Source organism: Macaca nemestrina, chromosome 5 (genome assembly GCF_043159975.1).
Source record: "Macaca nemestrina isolate mMacNem1 chromosome 5, mMacNem.hap1, whole genome shotgun sequence".
Taxonomy (NCBI): Eukaryota; Metazoa; Chordata; class Mammalia; order Primates; family Cercopithecidae; genus Macaca; species Macaca nemestrina.
In genome coordinates this window covers 102,239,799-102,261,580 of record NC_092129.1, presented here as the reverse complement: position 1 = coordinate 102,261,580, position 21,782 = coordinate 102,239,799, and the positions used below count along the sequence as shown (strand labels likewise).

At 37.7% G+C, this 21,782-nt stretch overlaps 1 protein-coding gene across 9 annotated transcripts in view; it reads left to right on the top strand.

Annotated features, from left to right (window-relative positions):
- The window catches only part of LOC105495949 (cytochrome b5 reductase 4), a 129,986-nt gene extending 118,989 nt beyond the window's left edge, over positions 1-10,997 (top strand). The window contains exons 15-16 of one of the 9 annotated variants that reach the window (XR_011623586.1): positions 8,479-8,579; positions 9,218-10,997. Coding sequence is in view for 5 of the 9 variants with exons in the window: in XM_011765877.3 (XP_011764179.2) it covers positions 8,479-8,519 (41 nt within the window). In the remaining 4 variants the exon portion in view is untranslated. The other 8 variants (XR_011623585.1, XR_011623584.1, XR_011623583.1 and 5 more) reach the window with 8 other exon arrangements.
- The last annotated feature ends 10,785 nt before the right edge of the window (positions 10,998-21,782 follow it).

Here is a 21,782-nt window from a genome sequence, read left to right as displayed (position 1 = left end):
AATAACTTTAAAGCCAGCTTCTTTATTAACAATTTACTTATGTCACGTGAACTTGCAAAGCATTTTGGCTCATTCACTTAATTCCTGAGTAGTCCTTTATTTCTAATCCAATTTACTACCTTGTGGCCACAACATGTAACAAAACACATGTATGTACACCTTAACTCACCTAAGCACACATACACATATGTACAGATAAACACATCTAAGCACATATACATACTCATACAAATAAACATCCTATAGCTTTTACTTCAGAACTCTACCCATGAGATATTAATACAGACTTACCAGTTTACCACAAAATGGCTGGATGCAAATAGTGGTTTTTGTCTCAACACCAGTAGAAAGGTCCTTTAAACTGGAAAAAAAAAAAAGTACCGTTTCTTAAGCAAAAATCACATCCTCATTGTTTTTTTACAAACTTCACCAAAACCACATCTTATTCTCCTGCTATTCTAACTCTCAGTAACCCTAATTCCCAGAGAAAACATAGGAATACTTAATTTGACATAACATGACCTTAAGATTTTAAATTGCTGGAGAAAATTTTGAGACTAAATTAACCAAATTAATCTTACCAAAGATTACTAAAGTCATGTGAACTGAAAAGCCTCTGAGCTAGCTTCTATTAGTACAACAAATGTTTACTTTTCTTTAAACCAACTAATTAAATGTCTTTCATATAATTGGTACTGAAATATTATTTTCACATGACACATATGAACATATAGACATAACAGACTCAGAGGCAGATCTTATAGATTTAAAATTTTTCATTTGCCTGTATTCAAAAATTTTCTCTTCCCTACTTTAGACTATTAACCTCTTCATTATCTGTTCCATGTCCTAAATAATTGTTAACTAGGTAACTCTAAATTTACATCTCCAAAGATGTGAATTAGGTGAAACAAGGTAGAAAATGTACATCTCAAAGGCACAGAATTAGATCTAAACAAAGACCAGTTTCGTTATGTAAACTTTAAGCTATTGTCTTACCCCTAGTTAAAGTTCCTAATGGCTTAGGTGCAGAGACAGAGATGCCCTTACAAAATGGAAATTTCCTTTAAAGATATAAATTTCCATTACAAAGAATTTTATTAAAGTGATTTGGTTTGATAGGTGGTATTTCCAACTTAGCTGCTTAATTAGATTACTGGCTTTAGGGTGGAGGCCTTTAAGAAATGGGGTGAAGAAAGTATACAGGATTTTCTTATCTAAACATTAAAAACAGAAAGAGTAGTCGTCCCCTGTAGTAATGACCATTTCCTGTAAACTGCCCTCAGCCACCCCTAACATTGTAGCTCTCATGCGGCATTATACACACCAAAGGCAAATACTCGCACAGTACAAGGCAATCTCTGGTACTCCCAAAAGACAAAGAAACCAGGTTATGCAATACAAGAAAGAAGAGCTTTAGACCTGAGAAGAATCAGCACATGACTCTTGAAACTCCACAGTGAAAGCAAACAGCTCAAAAAGGGGTGATTGGTACCTTAATTCTGAGTTCTTTAAGGGGTCTGAGTCATTAGAAGTCTTCTCTTTTTTTTTTTTTCACTTGGTACTGAAGATGGCAAAAGGAGGAGATGTTAGATATGAGTTCTAAATTTCTTTTCAAATAATCAATATGTCAGTATGTTCAATTATTTGCCTTCAACTTTTAAACTTAACTTCCTCCTAAAGCAATCTTTTTCGATTACCTGCTCTACCCTGACTCATTTCAATCACCTGCTCCATCCTGACTCATTACTTTACCTGCTCCACCCTGACTCATTCTGATTACCAGCTACCTGTTCCACCCTGACTCATTCTCCACCCTGCAGAACCACTTTTCCCGCCAAACCACTCAACCCCCCCCCCCGCCGCCCCCCGCCCCGTCACGCTCTTTAAATTAGCCAATTGGAATTAGTTTATCCTGTGCAGTCTAACCCTAGCCAATAGGGGAACGACACAGCAGCAGGGGCTACGTGCATCAGGGATAAGAACCCCTTCCTCTCCCTTGTCCAACTGTGCCTCACCATTGCTCCATCTGTAAGGGCACACTCTTCTATAGGAGTACCTTGTCTTGCTGAGAATTAAAAAGAAAATGTTATATTCGAGTGCTATTTCTTTTGTGGCACCAAAACTTTATTTATAACAACAAATAGAGTAGAAGATAAGTAAATGAGAGGACAATTTTTAAAGAAAGGAAGTTAACAGAGAAACCGCGTGCCTCTTTTTTCTTTTTTGCAGCTGCATGGAATTTTAGTGAATCCAGAGGCCTTGTTCCCCATAATTTTTTGGAATTCCCCAAATAATTGGAATTCTCATTAAATGTGACCAAGTCAGGTAGAGTTAATCAAATCTGATGGAAGAAGACCAAAATAATAAAACAAATATGATTACTGAGGACTTTTAATGGTAAGGAGAAATTAAGACCAGTTACTTGTTAATCTTAACTTTCAGTCACTAAAGAGAATTTTCAAGACAAAAATCCAATTGAGCTACTTACCTAGGAATAAGCGCAGGTTGAACACGGCTCTCCACCATCTATGAGGCAGGAAAAAACTCGTTCTACTGTTGGAATGGAGCAGAAACTCCAGAAAGGAGTTGCTGGCCCTCCATCATCATGGAAACAGGAAAACTAACCTTCCTTGTTGGAAGTGAGTAAAACTCCAGGAAAGGAATTATAAAGCAAAATGAACCTTAGACCTCAGCCAAATTTGGGGAGAGGAATGATTCTCTGAAGGGATCTCCCAGATCTCAGCAAATTGTATTATGGTTTGAGCAATAAAGATAGACCAAGCTGGTACTAAGCAAGGATAGATTTGTCAACAATCAAGCCACCTCGTCTCTTCCACTGGCCACCAGTTTATAAACCAAAGAATATCCTGACAGGTCTCAATCAATTCAGAAGTTTATTTTGCCAAGGTTAAAGACATGCCTGGAAGAAAATAACATGGACCCACAGGAACAGTCTGTGGTCTGAGTCTTTCTCCAAAGATAAATTTGAGGGCTTCAATATTTAAAGGGAAAATGTAGGCTGGAGGGGAGAGAGGTAGGGCATAGAATCCCCAAGTTGTAAGAGAAAAGGGGCAGGTACAGGAATAGTCAATTATGTATTCATCTCTTGCTCAATAAATTGGCACTTTATGTAAGATAAGCAACCTCTGGAGATATTTAACTTTTTCTCTCTAGCTATCTGCTTAGGAACAAAAGGAAAGGCAGCTTCTTGCATGACTCAGCTTTCAGCTTCATTTGTTCCTTTTGGCATAATGAATTGGGGTCCCAAGTTATTTTTCTTTCCCATCTTTATATCAACTGGGAACTTGGAAGTAAAGCTAAAAATGTGTTGGCAACTTTCTTTTTCAAATTCAGAGTTTATGTTCTGACACAGAATTTTCTGATTAGCCCTCTTAAGCCATGGTGATTGGATCAGCAAGGGGACTGTTTTTATTGTAGTGTCTACATCTACACAGTCAGCCTGTGTAGATGTCCTTAAAATAAAAAAGAAAAGCAGACGGAGATGAAATTGGAGAGAGGGAGAGAGAGAGAGAGAGGGAGGGGGAGACAGAGAGAGAGAATGCTGCATTACAATTCTATTTCCTCATTTAAAACATGCTGAGAAAAGCAGTTATTTGTGCTCTGCAGTTGCTCTTTAAACATGTGTAAAGGAAAAGCCTGAAATTTTTAGTAAAATACATCCAAGTGTTTGTTATGCTGAGGGTTTCCACATTCTGAGCAAGTTATTTTATTTATACAAGAATTGTCACAGGCAATTCTCAGAATAGCCACCTACTTGAGGAAAAAAATCACAGAAAATCATTACACAACATCTAGGTTTTGTTACATTTCATATATTTTGTGGTATTTTTAAATATACATACTTGTCATATTTTAAAATATTGAATTTATTATTCTAAACTGAGGTGGAAATTCTGCACAATAAACCATTAGAAGAAAGTACGCTCTCCCTCAACTAGTTAGGAAATGGCAAAGGAAACCAAAGACAGGGTTTCCTGCACTCAAGGTAGTTTCAGGAAGAGTACAGATTCAAAAGTACTACGAGAAAGTGCCACCTGTGCACTCAGTAATGAAACCCTGGAGTTCTGTCCTATTGTGCCAGAATGACTCTCTCAGATAACTACCAGTTCCCTCAAGCCCCAACATACAAGCTTGGGCTGCAGAGGAAGGCCTTACATTTGCGCAAGAGGTGTTCTGTGAGATGTAGAGCAACATTCTTGGAGGTGTGGTCACACCTAAATATTCTATTTTTTGTTCTCTTGGCCAATAATAATGGCTCATGTTTCTATAGTGCTTTTCTTTTTCTAATTTTTAATTTTTATGGGTACATAGTAGGTATACATATTTATGGGATATATGGAATATTTTGGTACAGGCATACAATATGTAATCATCCCCTTAGGGTAAATGGAATACCTGTCACTTCCAGCATTTATCCTTTGTGTTACAAACAATTTCATTACACTCTTATTTTTAAATGTACAATTATTATTGACTGTAGTAACCCTGTTGTGCTATAAAACACTAGGTCTTATTCATTTTTTTCTACTTTTTTGTATCCATCAACCATCCTCACTTCCTTCCAATCTTCTCACTACCCTTCCCAACCTGTGGTAACCATCCTTCTCTCTATCTGCAGGAGTCAATTGTTTTAATTTTTAGCTCTCACAAATAAGTGAGAATGTGCAAAGTTGGTCTTTCTGTGTCTAGCTTATTTCACTTAACGTAATAACCTCCAGTTCCACCTATGTTGTTGCAAATGACAGGGTCTTCTTTTCTTATGGCTGAATATACTCCATCATGTACATGTACCACATTTTCTTTGTCCATTTGTCTGCTGATGGACACTTAAGTTGGTTCCAAATCTTAGCTGTTGAAAATAGTGCTTTAATAAACATGGGAGTGCAGATATCTGTTTAATATCCTGATTTCATTTTTGGGGGGTATTACCCAACAGTGGGATTGTTGGATCATATGGTAGCTCTATTTTTAGTTGTGTGAGGAACCTTTAAACTATTTTCTAGTGGTTGTAGTAATTTACATTCCCACCAATTACCAATGTAGTAATTTACATTCCCAATGTTCAAGGGTTCCCTTTTCTCCATGTCTTCAACAGCATTCGTTATCATCTATCTTTTGGATAAAAGCCATTTTAACTGAGGTGAGATGATATCTCACTGCAGCTTTGATTTGCATTTCTCTGATGACCAATGATGTTGAGCACCATTTCATATAACTGTTTGCTATTAGCATGTTGTCTTTTGAAAAACGTCTATTCTAGTATTTTGCCTATTATTAGATTCTTTTTCTATTTAGTTGTTTGTGCTTGTTATATATTCTGGTTTTTACTCCCTTGTCAAATGGGCAATTTGTGAATATTTTCTCCCATTGTGTGGGTTGTCTCTATTGTTTCCGTCACTCTGCAGAAGCTTTTTAAGTTGACGTGATTCCATTTATCCATTTTTGCTTTTGTTGTCTGTGCTTGTGGGCATTACTTAAGAAAATTTTTCCCCAGATCAATGTCCTGGAGTTTTTCCCCAGTGTTTTCTTGTAGGAATTTCTTTGTATAAGGTTTTATATTTAAATCTTTAATCCATTTTATTTTTGTACATGGCAAGAGATAAGTGTTTACTTTCATTCTTCCACATATGGATATCTAGTTTCCCCAGCACCATTTATTGAGACTGTCCTGTCCCCAATGTATGTTTTTGGAGCCTTTGTCAAAAATGAGTTCACTGAAGATGTATGGATTTGTTTTAGCATTATCTATTCTGTTTCATTGGTTTATGTGTCTGTTTTTATACCAGTACCATGCTGTTTTGGTTAATATAGCTCTGTAGTATGATTTGAAGCAGTAATGTGATTCCTATAGTTTTGTTCTTTTTGCTCAGAATAGCTTTGACTATCCTGGATCTTTTGTGGTTCCTTAAAAATGTTCAGATTGTTTATTTTCTTCTTTTTTTTTTTCTGTCCTATATTTATTAATACAATTTCATCATCATCATCATCATATTTTCTTTTTTTTGTAGTTTTGTATTACATTTTATTTCTTAAAATTTAAAAACTATGTTTACATTAAAAAGTAAAAAATAACAGCTAGCAATACTAATATCACTTTCTGTTTGTCTCTTTGAAAATATGCTGAATCATCATATTGATGAATGCAGAATGCATATCCCATACAGAGATTATTTTGTTCGCAAATTTTCTTTTTTTTATTTTTTTATTTTTTTATTTTTATTTTTTATTTGTATTATTATTATTATACTTTAAGTTCTAGGGTACACGTGCATAACATGCAGGTTTGTTACATATGTATACTTGTGCCATGTTGGTGTGCTGCACCCATCAACTCGTCAGCACCCATCAACTCGTCATTTACATCAAGTATAACTCCCTACAGAATGGGAGAAAATTTTTGCAATCTACTCATCTGACAAAGGGCTAATATCCAGAACCTACAAAGAACTCAAACAAATTTACAAGAAAAAAACAAACAATCCCATCAAAAAGTGGGCAAGGGATATGAACAGACATTTCTCAAAAGAAGACATTCATACAGCCAGCGGACACATGAAAAAATGCTCATCATCACTGGCCATCAGAGAAATGCAAATCAAAACCACAATGAGATACCATCTCACACCAGTTAGAATGGCAATCATTAAAAAGTCAGGAAACAAAAGTCAGGATGTGGAGAAATAGGAACACTTTTACACTGTTGGTGGGATTGTAAGCTAGTTCAACCATTATGGAAAACAGTATGGCGATTCCTCAAGGATCTAGAACTAGAAGTACCATATGACCCAGCCATCCCATTACTGGGTATATACCCAAAGGATTATAAATCATGCTGCTATAAAGACACATGCACACGTATGTTTATTGCAGCACTATTCACAATAGCAAAGACTTGGAACCAACCCAAATGTCCATCAGTGACAGACTGGATTAAGAAAATGTGGCACATATACACCATGGAATACTATGCAGCCATAAAAAAGGTTGAGTTTGTGTCCTTTGTAGGGACATGGATGCAGCTGGAAACCATCATTCTCAGCAAACTATTGCAAGAACAGAAAACCAAACACCACATTGTTTATTTTCTTTTGTGAGGAATGTCATTGATATTTTGATAAGGATTGCATTGAATCTCTAGATTGGTTTGGGTAGTATGGACACTTAAATATAATTGGTTCTTTCAATCTATTAATGTGGAATCTCTCCATTTTTGTGTGTGTCCTCTTCAATTTCTTTCACCTGTGTTTTATAATTTTTATTGTGGAAATATTTCACTTGTTTGGTTAAATTAGTTCCTAGGTATTTAATTTTCTTTGTAGCTGTTGTAAAAAAAAAAAAAAAAAAACAAAAACTGATTAAGATTGGATAGATTTGTCTGTAAAGTTTTATTGAAGATTGGGGTTGACATTAATAGTACACTAATGGAAGGGTGAAATTTGGCTTTCTCTCTTGAACAAGATTTTCATCTAATATTAAAGGATAATGAAAGATTTTTGCCTACCTTTTAAATAAACTACAGGAAAAAGAAGGGAAAGACAAGAGACAGATTGGAAAGCAATGTTCCTCTATCAATAAATAAAGGTTATTGCCTTTTTCAAATTTTTGAGTCATTATTTTGGCAAAATAGATGACTTATGGTGACCTGGAATTCTATTTTATAATATCAAGTGTTTGAAATCTTTAACATATTTGACAGGTTTCCCAAAATCAAATTTCAGCTTCAAAATTGTCTTTTCTAACCTCTAACTTTGGGATGCTATAGAGGGTCCCTGAAGCGTCCAAAAGAGAGCTAAACAGGATTATTTGACATGTTAAGTTACGTGGGAAGTATTGTCAAAATAAAAAGTAATGCTTAATTTTCTTCAGGTTATATTTTAGTGAATGTTAATATATGTTCCAAAATTGTATGGGATTCCTAAAATTCTAATGTGACTAAATATATACTATCAATCATAATTACAGTTATTGTATTAGTCCATTTTCATGCTGCTGATAAAGACATACCTGAGACTGAGCAATTTACAAAAGAAAGAGGTTTCACTGGACTTACAGCTCCACATGGCTTGGGGACGCCTCACAATCATAGTGGAAGGCAAGAAGGAGCAAGTCCTGTCTTACATGGATGGCAGCAGGCAAACAGAGAATGAGGAAGATGCAAAAGCAGAAACCCCAGATAAAACCATCAGATCTTGTGAGACGTATTCACTACCATGGCAATAGTATAGGGGAAACCACCCCCATGACTCAATTATCTCCCACTGGTACCCTCCCACAACACAAGGGAATTATCGGAGTACAATTCAAGATGAGATTATGGTGGGGACACAGAGCCAAACCATATCAGGTATTATGTCAGTTATTGTAGATCACAGAAATAACCAAATTCCCATGTCAATTGTGTCTTTATGACTGTTTAAAGTCATTTCCACAGTTAATTGCTTAATTCTGATGCAGCTTCTGAAAACTTCGCAAGCACTCAAAATCCTAGACTATAATATCTTTTAGGAAGTTTATGAAAGGATGGAAAGGACCCTGAAAAGCACTCTTGAATACAGGTAAGAATTCCTAGAACTTTAATGAAAAGACTGACTGGTTTATAAAACTACTAACCCAAGTAGAACAAAAATTAATTGAATACCAAGAAAATACTTTGCCAGATTATCATGCTCAATCAACCAATACTGAAATTGTTTAGATATACAATTTGAATGAACTCCATGGTCTAAATCAAGTTACCTATGATAACCCATTAGTTCTCAGTGCTATGCACCTAAATTGGATAAACAACTGGTATTCAAGAGAACATAAGTCCAACATTAAGCATGGACTCATGGAGAACCAGGAGGGCTGCCTTGTCCTTTCCGAGTCCTCAAAACTTTTGTTACTAAAAGTTCTGCATGTTGTGACTCATCATGGAAAAGATAAAATGATCCAAATTAAATACATATTGGTGTGGTGATTTCTAAATTGCTAAAATAGTTTATGACCAATGTTTGGTTTGTTAAACCCATATTCCCTGGAAGACAAAGCTTTAGGTACATTTGGCAACTTGATGGGCCATTCAGACATTTATAGAGGGATTTTATTCAGTTGTCATTTTCAATGCATGTTTTCTGGTTGTATAAAAGCTTTCCCATGCAAGAGGTATGACATTATAACAGTAGATTATTATACCACCATGTATTTTCACCAGGTAAAGAAAGCATTTCATGGTTCACTTACTGAGGACCATCAACCCCTTCATAATTTAGAACCTGAAGATCGAATCTTCCGAGAACATCAGAGAAAGGCTGCCGTTGGCATCCACACTGCAGCAAAACTTCAGGACCTTGAATCTTGGGCTCATAATTTCACAACTGAGAAGGGTTCATCCACATTCTTGGAACTATATCCATTGGAACCCTTAAGGTAAAGCTAACCAGGGAAGTTTCTCCCCAGAAGAAGATTGCATCCTTGATATGAACAGCTTTTTCCCAAGATCATGGATCAAGACTTCTCTACTATCATGAGACTCTTATCTTTGAATATTTTTCCCTTGCTTATGCCTCTGTGAACAATAGAAGTGAAAAGGGGGTCTGTTGTGTGCACTCATTGTGTATACTTTATTTGTGAAGGATTTTGAAGCCAGCTTTTATACATGGATGAGCTTATACCTTGATAGATGGAAGATGAGGCCCAATGAAGGTGAGAAATTTTAAAGACACATATGTGGCCTCATAATCAGTCAGAAACAACACATTGGTTCACTCTTCTTAACCCACATCATGGGTTAAAGAGAACATTGCCAGGAGACCTTCACTCTTCTAGAAGGGCGTTATTTATCTGGTCCTTTTCCCCCATTGTTTGAAGCAAAAGAGACAATGATTAGAAATGTATCCCTCATGATAAGCTCTATGGCAGATTCTACTGTAAAGGCTATGGTTGCAAAGCAGACTTTAAATTATCTTGTGAGAGTTATGCTAAATAATAGAATTGCTCTAGAGTACTTACTGGCTAAACAGAGAAGTATCTGTGCAGCTGCTGGCACTTGGGGCCTATGGAGAAATACATCACACCAGGTATTAAAGAGATGCAGTTGTAGGGGATTAACGAAGAGACGGCTTAGTTAAGCAGGCAGAATGTTTATCTAGCTTATTCTTTTATCATTTAATTTTAGGTGGTTTGGTTTATGGGGATCTTGGATAACTCTTGGTGTTATGTTCCTAATATTCATAATAGTAGTCTCCCTGGTATGCTGTATTCTCTCAAAAGATTTAAATGTTTGCATTTAGCCATCTCTAGAATGTCAAATAGTCTCTCCAACTGGAATGACAAGAGCTGAAAGAAATGTGTGACCATGAGGGCACTGTAACCTATGAATGACATGCTGAGACCAGAAACCCAAAATGATGGTAACTAAGAGTGACACAAAAGCCTTAAGTTTTGGTCACACTCTCACCTAAGTGAGAACCTGACCAAAAAGGGGGAATTTTTTAACAAAATTATGGGAGGCTATTGTTTTCGACTGAACTCATGCACAAGGCCCCAACAGAGTCGACCAAACCAAAATGGAGTCACTCATACTACCTGTGACATAATCAAACTAAGACTTTAAGGAAACACACGGATCTTAGAACACCCAGGTTTTGGGGTTTTTTTCTCGTGTTTCTCCTTTTTTGTTTGTTTGTTAGTTTTTTAACAGAGGGAAAAAAAACCTCAAACCTGGTCTCTTCTAGGATCTAGGTGTTCCACCATAGGGTACAAGGTCCTTCCTTGTCCTAGAGAAGATCTAGAACACATTTCTAGGAAAGAATGTATAAGCCAGCCTTATACATGAATAAACTTATACCTTGATAGATGGAAGATGAGGCCCAGTGAAGGTGAGAAACACATATCTATGACATTCCAGCATAAGAATCTAAGGTATAATTCCTACATGACAGGAATCTGCTCCATTAACAGTTGGTAGATCTCACTTGTAAAATTGTTTCAGCACTCTTCCCCGAACCCATGGGCAGAGTTTTAAAAATTCCTTATAGATTATCTTTAATATTTTTAAGTCTATTTTGTTCTGTGATTTTTTTCTTTGAATCATTTTTGCTAGCATGTTACCTAGAAAATGGTTTCTTTTATCTAACTTTTCTAATTTACTGGCAAAAAATTTGTTCAAATTATTTTCTTATTTTTACTATTCTTTCTATATCTGCAGTTAAAGCCATTTTTTATTTCTACTATTTACCTGCTCTCTCTCTCTCTCTCCTCTCATTCATCAGTGTTTTCAAAGTTTTAGTTATTAGCATTTTTTAAATAATGAGTCTCTGGTTTTGTCAATTCTCTCTAATGTACTTTTGTCTTCAATATCATTACTTTTGCTGTTACCTTTATTAGCTATGAAATGCAGCTGCTTTGCTGTGACTCCTTTTATTCCTGGGATTAGGGAGGAAGAACAGAGTGTACTATTTTTGAAATGAAATTGAGCCAAGAAAAATTGAGGCTGGCATTTCCTCTGAGAAGTGCTAGACTCAAGTTATTCTTTAAAGGAAACATTTTGAAACCCTTCTTTGGAGCTTTTGGAGAGCCCTAGAAGGTATGTTCCAAGGGAATATTTTCAGAGAACATTAATGTTGTTTTTATTGCATAACAAATTTCTGTGTAACCTTAAAGAGGAAAAGGATCTTCTATTTTCTTAAAAATACTGTGATTCACTGCAGAGCTCATAAATGCTAAATCACAGCATGGCAGGCAAGTGAAAAGAAAATAAGAAAGCAATGACTATCTACATAATTTATTTCCAAGTCATAGTCCATGGGCTGACTTTTAGCATTTGGCACTTTGCCAAGCTGATGAACCCTTACCCACATGTAGTCAAAACCCACAGATAATATGGATTTCCCTTTCTCCAGCATTGGCAAGCACCTAAGTGATATGGAAGTATTTGGAAGAGCTTGTTTATATATATCTGTATTGTCACCCATCAATTTGATCTCTTTGGTGTCTTAGAATTTCTGATGTCCTCTCAGTCTACTCTGGGGTGATAGTTCCATCCTTCAGTGTAATTTAATTTTTTACATTAATGAAAAAGTTCTTAGTTAATTAGACTTGCAAATAAATACACATTTATTATTTATTATTTATTTTATTGCAGCAATTATGGTGCATCATAATAAATGCTACATCACAAATATGCAAAAAGTGATACAAGAGGTAGAGACAGAATCCCTCACTCCATAGTAAGGAATCATAACAGGATTCCTGGAGGAGGAACTGAAGCTTAAGTTATAAAGGTTAGCTTTACCTTGAGGCAAGGTTATCTGAAAGCTCTTTCAGACTGGTAAATGGGTGTATTAATCTGTTCTCATGCTGCTATAAGGGCATACCTGAGACTGGGTAATTTATAAGGGAAAGAGGTTTAATTGACTCACAATTCCACATGGCTGAGGAGGCCTCAGGAAACTTACAACCATGGCAGAAGGCACATCCTCACAGGGTGGCAGGAGAGAGAATGAGTGTCGAGCAAAGGGGAAAGCCCCTTATAAAACCATCGTATCTTGTGAGAACTCACTATCACAAGAATAGCACAGGATTCATGACTCAATTATCTCCACCTGGTCCTGCCTTTCACATGGGGATTATTACAATTCAAGGTGAAATTTAGGTGGAGACACAGAGCCAAACCATATCAAAGGGTAAGAGGAGTTAAGGCCGTAGGAGTGAAGGGATTGGTGGAGCTCTATAAAGGCAGTAAGGCCAGGTACATGGAGGATCCAGTGTTCTCATCTGCTAAAATGCTCCAGTCATGAGAAAGGAGGCAGGAGAGGAAAGGAAGGGTAAGTAGCACAGCGTAACTTTTCTGAATTGGAATAGCTGGTCATGCCTTCTGGCACAGAAGATGCATATCAAACTCTCAGATCTCACCTAGAGAAAACAGTTCTGCCTCACTCAACCAGAGTCACTCCAAGTATGAGCCATCTGCTCTCATTTCACCTGACTGGCTTGCCCTGTCTCAAATGACTGATGTCAAGGTAAGAACTCTTCCTATCTATAAGAACTCTCTTCCCATCTAAACCTTGCCATTTGCTGATCTTTTCTCCTACCTCATCATTTCTAGAACAAGTGAGTCAGATCACGGTGGTCAGGGATGGGGGCTTCAGCTGATCTAGTCAGGAGAAAGCCAGGCCTCGGGTCATGAAAGCCAGAGTGGGGCCATGCTGGCTCACCACTAGGCTGATCCCACAATGTGCTCGGGGCAGCAAAGCTGGGGCCATGAGCATCCTATTGAAAGAACGTTCTATTTCAAAAATAGCTTCAAAGCTATTGTCCTAGGAAATACAAGAATGTTGTGTTATAATTCCTTACACTTACATTAGTTTATATAAAGATCTTAATCTGGCCCTAGTTGAAAGGCTGGTGTATTGGGACCAGGCCCCTCATTTAAAGTGTTTCTGGGGCAGAAGGGCTGGAGTGAGAAGTCCATGGGGGACCTGATCTCAAGAATAACTGAGATCTGTAGCAATGTTGTAAAGCGTTTTCACAAGCTGCATCTCATGTCTTCCTCACTAAACCTTACAAGCTGCATTGTATTAATAATTCTTACTTTGCAGATGGGGAAATAGATGCTAGGGGAAGTTGCATAATTAACTAAGTTCCTTAGCTGGTGGGAGTAGCATTTAGAACTCACATCCAGATCTTTTGACTCCTGAGCCCACAGCTTCATTCACAAGAGTCTTCTGAAACTCTCATAAGCTCATAATTGTTTCACCTTGGCTATGAGGGCATGGGCTGAAGGGCAGAAAATCTAGCCCTTCAAGGTCTGAACTTACAAGTCCAAGGCAAGAGCAAAGTTAGCTGAACTCAGGCTGAGCTAATACGTTGATTTTGCACCCCTTATATTCATTCAGCTAAGGCCAGAATCAGGGCAGCCTGGATGTACAGGTGGGGATGAGGTGACCTCAGACGGCAGAGTGCAGGAGTAGGTGGGGGGCAGATAATTACAACAAGACTTTGCCTTATCTCTAAGTATTCTTGTCCTGTGGGGTGACCTTGAGAAATTGTTCTAATTCCCTATTTCTCTAGCTCTGCAATGAATTGAATATGTGAGTGCCTGTGCTGTGAAGATGTAGGGACGGTCCCGGTCCTCAGGATGCTTACATCCAGAAGAATGCATTTTAAAAGGTCTATGTATAAGGGAGAATGTTTTTCGTTTTTGTTTTTTAGAATCATTAAGAAACCTATTCTTCTGGGAAACACAGAGGAATAACATGTGATTTTAGATTTCAAAATTTGTAGTAGATTTTGAATGGATTTGGTATTTGAACTGCTTTGTCAGGAAGTAGAATTTTGATAGTCAGGGCTGAGGACAGACTGGGGAGCAAATACAAGAATGTGAAAAAGCCAGGTGTGCAGTCTCTCTCGCTCTCTCCTCTTCTCTCCACCCCTCTAGTAGTTCTGTTTCTCTGAAGAATCCTAATGTGTAACCCAACTGTTTCCAAAAGGATTTTGAGATTGCTAAGCAGCCATATTCAGTTCAATCTGGCTTTACATTTTGTAGGTTTAAGCAATTTTGGGGGCAATGAATGTACCTTCAATAGACTTTTGAGTGTCAACCTTTATTTTCTCCCATCTATTGCCTACAGTCCCCAGGCTACTGCTGCTCCATCTAATGATCCTTACAGTAAATACACTAAAAGAATAGACAATGGATTCAACAGAGACTGATCCCTGTAGTCTGCGCATAAGATTTAGTCTGCAGTTGATACTAATACGCATGAACACAGCGTACATTGCTGTTCCCTCTGCCTTAAGGTTTAGATAGCATATTTGAGAATGAAGTGGTCCCTCTGAAGGAAACAGGAAACTTATATAGTAAAATGTAATGAAATAAGGATAAGCAGCTATCTTGGAAACTGTGACGAGAGGCTTACAGAAAATCTTGGAGATGTCGATAAGGGAGACATGGAGAGTAAAGGGTGGGTCACTGTTTCTCCAGGGCTGATAAATTCATGGCTCCAATGTGGACTTGGTGCCAGGTCTCCCAAATGATGCTGCTCCTCAACATACACAAACACACACACACACACACACACACACACACACACGCACACACACACACACAGAGTTTTAAATTTCCATGTGACCTGGAAGACATACTTTTTCCTGGGGCCCAGTTTTCTCGTCTGTAATATGACAGGAGTAAGCCAGACGATCTCTAAGTTCCTCTCCAGTTCTGGTTTCTATAACTCTAAAATTTCTTTTCTCTAATCAGTTCTGTGATTTGGAAGAGAATGAGTTGATAATCCAGTGGGCTATGACAGTTATAGTTCTCTTAATAAATTAAATTAGAATATTCATGTTTTGGCATTCACATCCACATTTGCAGACTCTGATTAGCATGGACAATTCTCTCTCCCAAATCACTTCCACACAAACTTATCAAATCATCTGACTAGTCCCACTCATCCTGACCACATCACATCACAAGGCGGCATGCATTAGGGCAGTTATAACATTCCCTAGGGTATTTGCACAATGACTGCTTACCATAGGGAAAAGGCTTCCCTCCCTGCAACAAACAAAGAAAATGTCTTTTTAAATACTCTAAATAATACATGTGAAAACTTAGGCAATACTCAAGGTATAAAGGAAAAAAGCAAAAATGGCTAAATTCCCACCACACAGAGATTATCACCATGAACATGTCAGTGAACATTCTAACATATATTTTCTATGTTTATATATACACACAAATAATTTTGCATAAATGGGATCATATTATGCATGCAATTTTATAATAATTTTTAAATCTTATTAAAACTTTTATATTTTAAATTGTATCTAAAACTTAGAGTCCAATAATAGTTTAATACAGAATTTTAAAATTATAGTATATTTTTCTTGTATTTAAGGAAAGATTATCGGTCTACAAAGGGGAGATTAGAAGACTTGCTTTCTCACCACAGTTGTACCATCTATGCCTAAAGATACTGAAAAATGTGAAAAGTGACGTAACAGAAAATTCTGACTTTCTAAAGAAATCATGCAAAACTTTAAATGAAACAAACAAATGATGAAACCTATGTTTCCCTCACTTTTTAGATGTTAATAATTTGCCATAGTGGGTCTTATGAGAAAGAAGAATTTCAGATGATACAGCGTGTCAATTAAGTTGTGGTCCATTTTGAGGGCAATGACTCATAGTTTAAAGAAGAAAAATTGAGGCCATGAGCGGTGGCTCACACCTGTAATCCCAGCACTTTGGGAGGCCGAGGCGGGCGGATCACGAAGTCAGGAGATGGAGACCATTCTGGCTAACATGGTGAAACCCTGTCTCTACTAAAAACACAAAAAAATTAGCCGGGCATGGTGGTGGGCACCCGTAGTCCCAGCTACTTGGGAGGCTGAGGCAGGAGAATGGCATGAACTCGGGAGGCAGCTTGCAGCCAGCCGAGATTGTGCCACTGCACTCCAGCGTGGGCGGCAGAGCAAGACTCTGTCTAAAAAAAAAAAAAAGAAAAGAAAAAGAAAAATTGAATATTTTAATTGTAGACTTGATGAGCTCTTTAAGTGCCAAAAATGATTTGTTACACATTTTTAAACTAGAAACGAAAACTCTCTGAAGCATCTTGTAGGAATAAGTAGTCATATTGCATTAACCATAAGAGCATAACCAATAACTGAGAGACCTTTTACAATTTTAATGTCAAATATTGCTGAATGCCTGCTGGATGAAAAGTAAATAAAAGACATTACAGCAGGAACACTTTCCAATATTACAGCAACTCAGTGAAAATCACTTCTGCTGCATCCTGAAGGAAGATGGTTGTCTCAGGAAAATCAATTGGAGTTGCAAGCTGAGCTAGCTGCTTTATTTACAGAACACCGTTTTTACTTGAATGAACAAGGAAAATACAAACTATGTTTATTCAGTCGTGTATTTTGGCAGATATTTTCTGGAAAATTAACAAAGTAGACTCACTGCCAGAACTAACATTTTTGCTAATTTTGCTGATTTTGTGTTTTGTGCTAATGATAAAGTTTCAACTTTTTAGAGATTAGAATTTTGGAAAACTGCCGGGCGCGGTGGCTCAAGCCTGTAATCCCAGAACTTTGAGAGGCCGAGACAGGCGGATCACAAGGTCAGGAGATCGAGACCATACTGGCTAACACTGTGAAACCCCGTCTCTACTAAAAAATACAAAAAAAAAAAAACTAGCCAGGCGAGGTGGCGGGCGCCTGTAGTCCCAGCTACTCGGGAGGCTGAGGCAGGAGAATGGCGTGAACCCGGGAGGCGGAGCTTGCAGTGAGCTGAGATCCGGCCACTGCACTCCAGCCTGGGCCACAGAGCGAGACTCCGTCTCAAAAAAAAAAAAAAAAAAAGAGAGAATTTTGGAAAACTTTGATCCTCCACTGTGAATTCGTCAGCTTCACAACGCTTGAAGACATTTTTGTGAGATTTATAGGTATTCATAAATGTGATTTTTTTTTTTTTTTTTTTTAGACGGAGTCTCACTCTGTCACCCAGGCTGGATGCAGTGGCGCGATCTCGGCCCACCACAAGCTCTGCCTCCCGGGTTCAAGCCATTCTCCTGCCTCAGCCTCCTGAGTAGCTGGGATACAGGCGTCCGCCAGCTCGCCTGGCTAATTTTTTTGTATTTTTAGTAGAGACAGGGTTTCACCATGTTAGCCAGGACGGTCTCGATCTCCTGACTTCGTGATCTGCCCTCCTCGGCCTCCCAAAGTGCTGGGATTACGCGCTCAGGCGGAATTTTTTTTTTTTTTTTTTTTTTTTGGATACAGAGTCTCGCTCTGGCTCTGTCACCCAGGCTGGAGTGCAGTGGAGAGTGATCTCAGCTCACTGCAACCTCCGTCTCCCAGGTTCAAGCAATTCTCCTGCCTCAGCCTCCCCAGTAGCTGGGATTACAGGCGCCCACCACCACACCCGGCTAATTTTATATTTTTAGTAGAGACGGGTTTCGCCATGTTGGCCTGGCTGGTCTGGAACTCAAATGATCTGCCTGCCTCGGCCTCCCAAAGTGCTGGGATTACAGGTGTGAGCCACTGTGCAGGGCTAAAAATGTGATTTGTTTCATATCATTTACTTTTTGATATCAATATTTGAACTGATATTTACCAATATGTAATCTTGTAAAAAATATGCATAGGTAAAGATCCATTCATTCAAACTGTAAGATAGACCAGTGGATTTTAATGTTACAGAGTACAAAAAGTTCATTGTTATCATTTCACATCCCACAATGAAGCTTACCTTTCAGAAACTACTGCTTGTTGAAATTTGATGTTACGTCAAAGAAGACTATCCACAGTTATAAAAGGCTACTTAAATGCTTCTCTCCTTTTCAACTATATATCTCTGTAAAGTTTGAATTTTTTCAACCCAAATAGCATATTGCAACAGATTGAATGCAAACGTAAACATGAGAATCCAGCAGACAGTAAAGACATGTGCAAAAATGTAAAACAATGCCACTCTTGTCACTAAATGTTTTTGTTTTAGAAAACTCATTTGTCATAAACATGTTAATCATGTCAACATGCAATTGGCTTATTGTTATTTTAAATCAATCAAATATTTTTAAAATTCAGTTTTATATCTGATATGATAACTGCTGATAAACATAATCCACAGAAATAAAAACTCTTTAGGGTCCTCAATGATTTTTAAGATTTGTAAAATGGTGTTGTGACCAAAATATTTGAGAACCACGGATCTAAAGTAAATCCTAATTTACCCAATTTGTTTAATGGATGCCTTGATTTAAATTGCCTATTGATTTACCTTGTCTATTAAAAATCTATACCCTACTAATGAAATAAAAATCAATGTATCCTTTTTCATAAAAGAACAATTGCTTAAGCAATAATGTTGATTTGGAGTTTAAATGTATGGTTCAAATAGTACCTATAGTTTTTTTTTTATTTTCTTTTTAAGGAATTTGAAGTCAAAATTTATAATTTTGCTTCCTGTTTTTTTTTATTTTTAATATCAGTTTAGCAATAGGAAAACATTGACTTATTCGATTAAAATGGTTAAGATCCACACTGAATGTGCATTACTACTAGATCATGGACAAACTTATTCTTTTCTAACTTACAATTTAGCATTCATTCACTTTTAAACAAGTTTGAATGTAAATTATTCACTGGGCTTCTCAGAACGAACTTGTACTTTCAGTTAGGGATATTAATAAATCTTAAACTAGTAGTATATGATCTGTGGTTTATTATTTTCTCCCCTGGCATTCAGCAAAATGCATATGACATATTCAGTAAATGTTTCTTGGATGACTGACTGATAAATAATGCGTACGTGAGTGAATAAATAAGTAAATGGGTGAATGAATGGATTTTTTTAATCAAAAGAGTATGTTGAGCCGCATGCATATTTTATGACAAATTAGAAACAAGAATGATCCTTTGAATATGTATGCCCTGGCAGGCAGCCACCCCTGGTTCAGAGCCCCCTTCCTAACCCCAGGCTATTCTGACCCTGGTAGCGTAAGTGCTATTCCTACCTTTCCTTGGACTTTCTTTCTTTCTTTCCCTTCCTTCCTTCCTTCCTTTCTTTCTTTTTCTTTCTTTCTTTCTTTCTTTCTTTCTTTCTTTCTTTCTTTCTTTCTTTCTTTCTTTCTTTCTTTCTTTCTTTCTCTCTCTCTCTCTCTCTGTCTCTCTCTCTTTCTTTCTTTCTTTCTTTCTTTCTTTCTTTCTTTCTTTCTCTGTCTTTCTTTCTCTGTCTGTCTTTCTTTCTTTTTTTTAAGACGGAGTTTCACTCTTGTTGCCCATGCTGGAGTGCAGTGATGCGATTTTGGCTCACTGCAACCTCTGCCTACTGGGTTCAAGCGTTTCTCCTGCCTCAGCCTCCCGAGTAGCAGGGATTACAGGCACCCACCACCATGCCCAGCTAATTTTTGTATTTTTTGGTAGAGACAGGGTTCCACCATGTTAGCCAGGCTGGTCTCAAACTCCTGACCTCGAGTGATCTGCCCACCTCGGCCTCCCAATGTGCTGGGATTACAGGCATGAGCCACCAAGCCCGGCCACCTTTCCTTAGACGTTCTTTATGCCCCATTTAGCCTGGACTTCTGAGTGCCACTTGCTCCTATCTGACTCTTCACTGATGTGACATAACCCATTATCTCATGTTGGGCTTTTCTTGGAAGCAGCACAATATAAGGATAAAGAAGAGAGTGGACTCCAGAACCTACCTCCTAACCTGACTCTACCACTTCCTGGCGGGCTGACTTTGGGCAAATGCCTTTGTTCCCCTCCTCTGTATGGTGGGGATCATAAGAGCATTACCCTCATGGGATTGTCATGAGAATTCCGTAAGTGAGTCTTTGTGAAGTGATTAGAATGGTGCCTTGCACACAGTAAGCTCTTTATAGATGTTTATTAAATAAATGTGAAAGAATATAAGGACAGCATGGCTTGGCTGGCCTTTAGAAGCCTGTTAGACTCCCGTTTGAGTGGAAGTGGGGAAGCCTCTTTCCCCAGACCTGCCTGCCCCATTGTACAGCCCTTTGGACCCAAGTCCTGGCTCTTCACAGATGGGCTTCATTCTCCACATTGGGTCACATCTGGCTGTATCTTGAGACAGACCATCCTACCTGGGGAACACAAATTTCCACATCTAGGACAAGTAGAACAACTGCCATTCAAATGTAATTTTCATGAGGTATCCTTCCACCCATATAGAAATATCAAAGGTTATCAGAAAAAGGATGAGAAGAGCAGTCTCTAAGAGCAGAAATTACTCACAAGAGCAAAACAGAGGAAGGTAAGAAAAATAAATTCAGACTGGGAATAAACATTAGGTTATTATGATTATGTTACAGATCTTAAGAATCTACAGTTAAGAATAGTCACCTGCCTAAAAGGATTAATCAGTCTTCCTTTCTGGTTAGTGTATATTCTGTTCAGACACTACAAGGGTTGAGAGGGCTTGTCCCCCGAATGCCCATAACCTTTGGCTGCAGCTTGTTCAATAGACATGTGTAATTATTATACATTTGAGTTAGTCACATCATGTCATGTTGGCTGAGACATGAAATAATTTCTAATTGGATCAGTTACAAACCTTTCTTTTTCCTGCTTAAACCATAATACCTGCAGTTTATATATGTTTTATTTCCTATGAGCTGTTAATGAGGATGATGTTCTTCTTCAGAGTTGAAATAAAGGAAAAGTTGTCTTAAATAAGCATCTGGAGGCCTAAGAAATCTCATAGAACTGTTAGGGCCTAGAGATAGGGCCTAATCACTGTAGAAGAAGTATCTTAAAATAGTTAGGTTTCACACACCGTAACCACCATGTTTTGTGTAAGTAGGAAAATGCCAGTAACTAAACTAAAATGTAACATTGAGAAGATCCTAGGATTGCTGCATTTGTCAATGGATAAGGTAAGTAGCAGTTCATCAACCTGCAAACACTGTACCACACTCACTGATACACAGTTACAACCTAGAAACCATTAGCAATCTAGTGTGCAGACCAAGAGACTGTCCTTTCTTTCAGTCATTACTCCCCTCTCTGATTTCTAACAGCATAGGTTAGTTTTGCCTGCTTTTGTTTTTAAGTAAATGGAACCATTTTCTATGTACTCTTTTGACTCTGACTTCATTATTGGTTGTGAGATTCACCCATTACACAGTTTGATTTTAAATCTTGCTACTTTCAGGCTCTGTGACTTAGGGAGGTTGCTGTGGAATCAAGGTAACAATGGCCAATTCTTAGGACTGTGAGTGCGAGAATGAAATAAGATAACA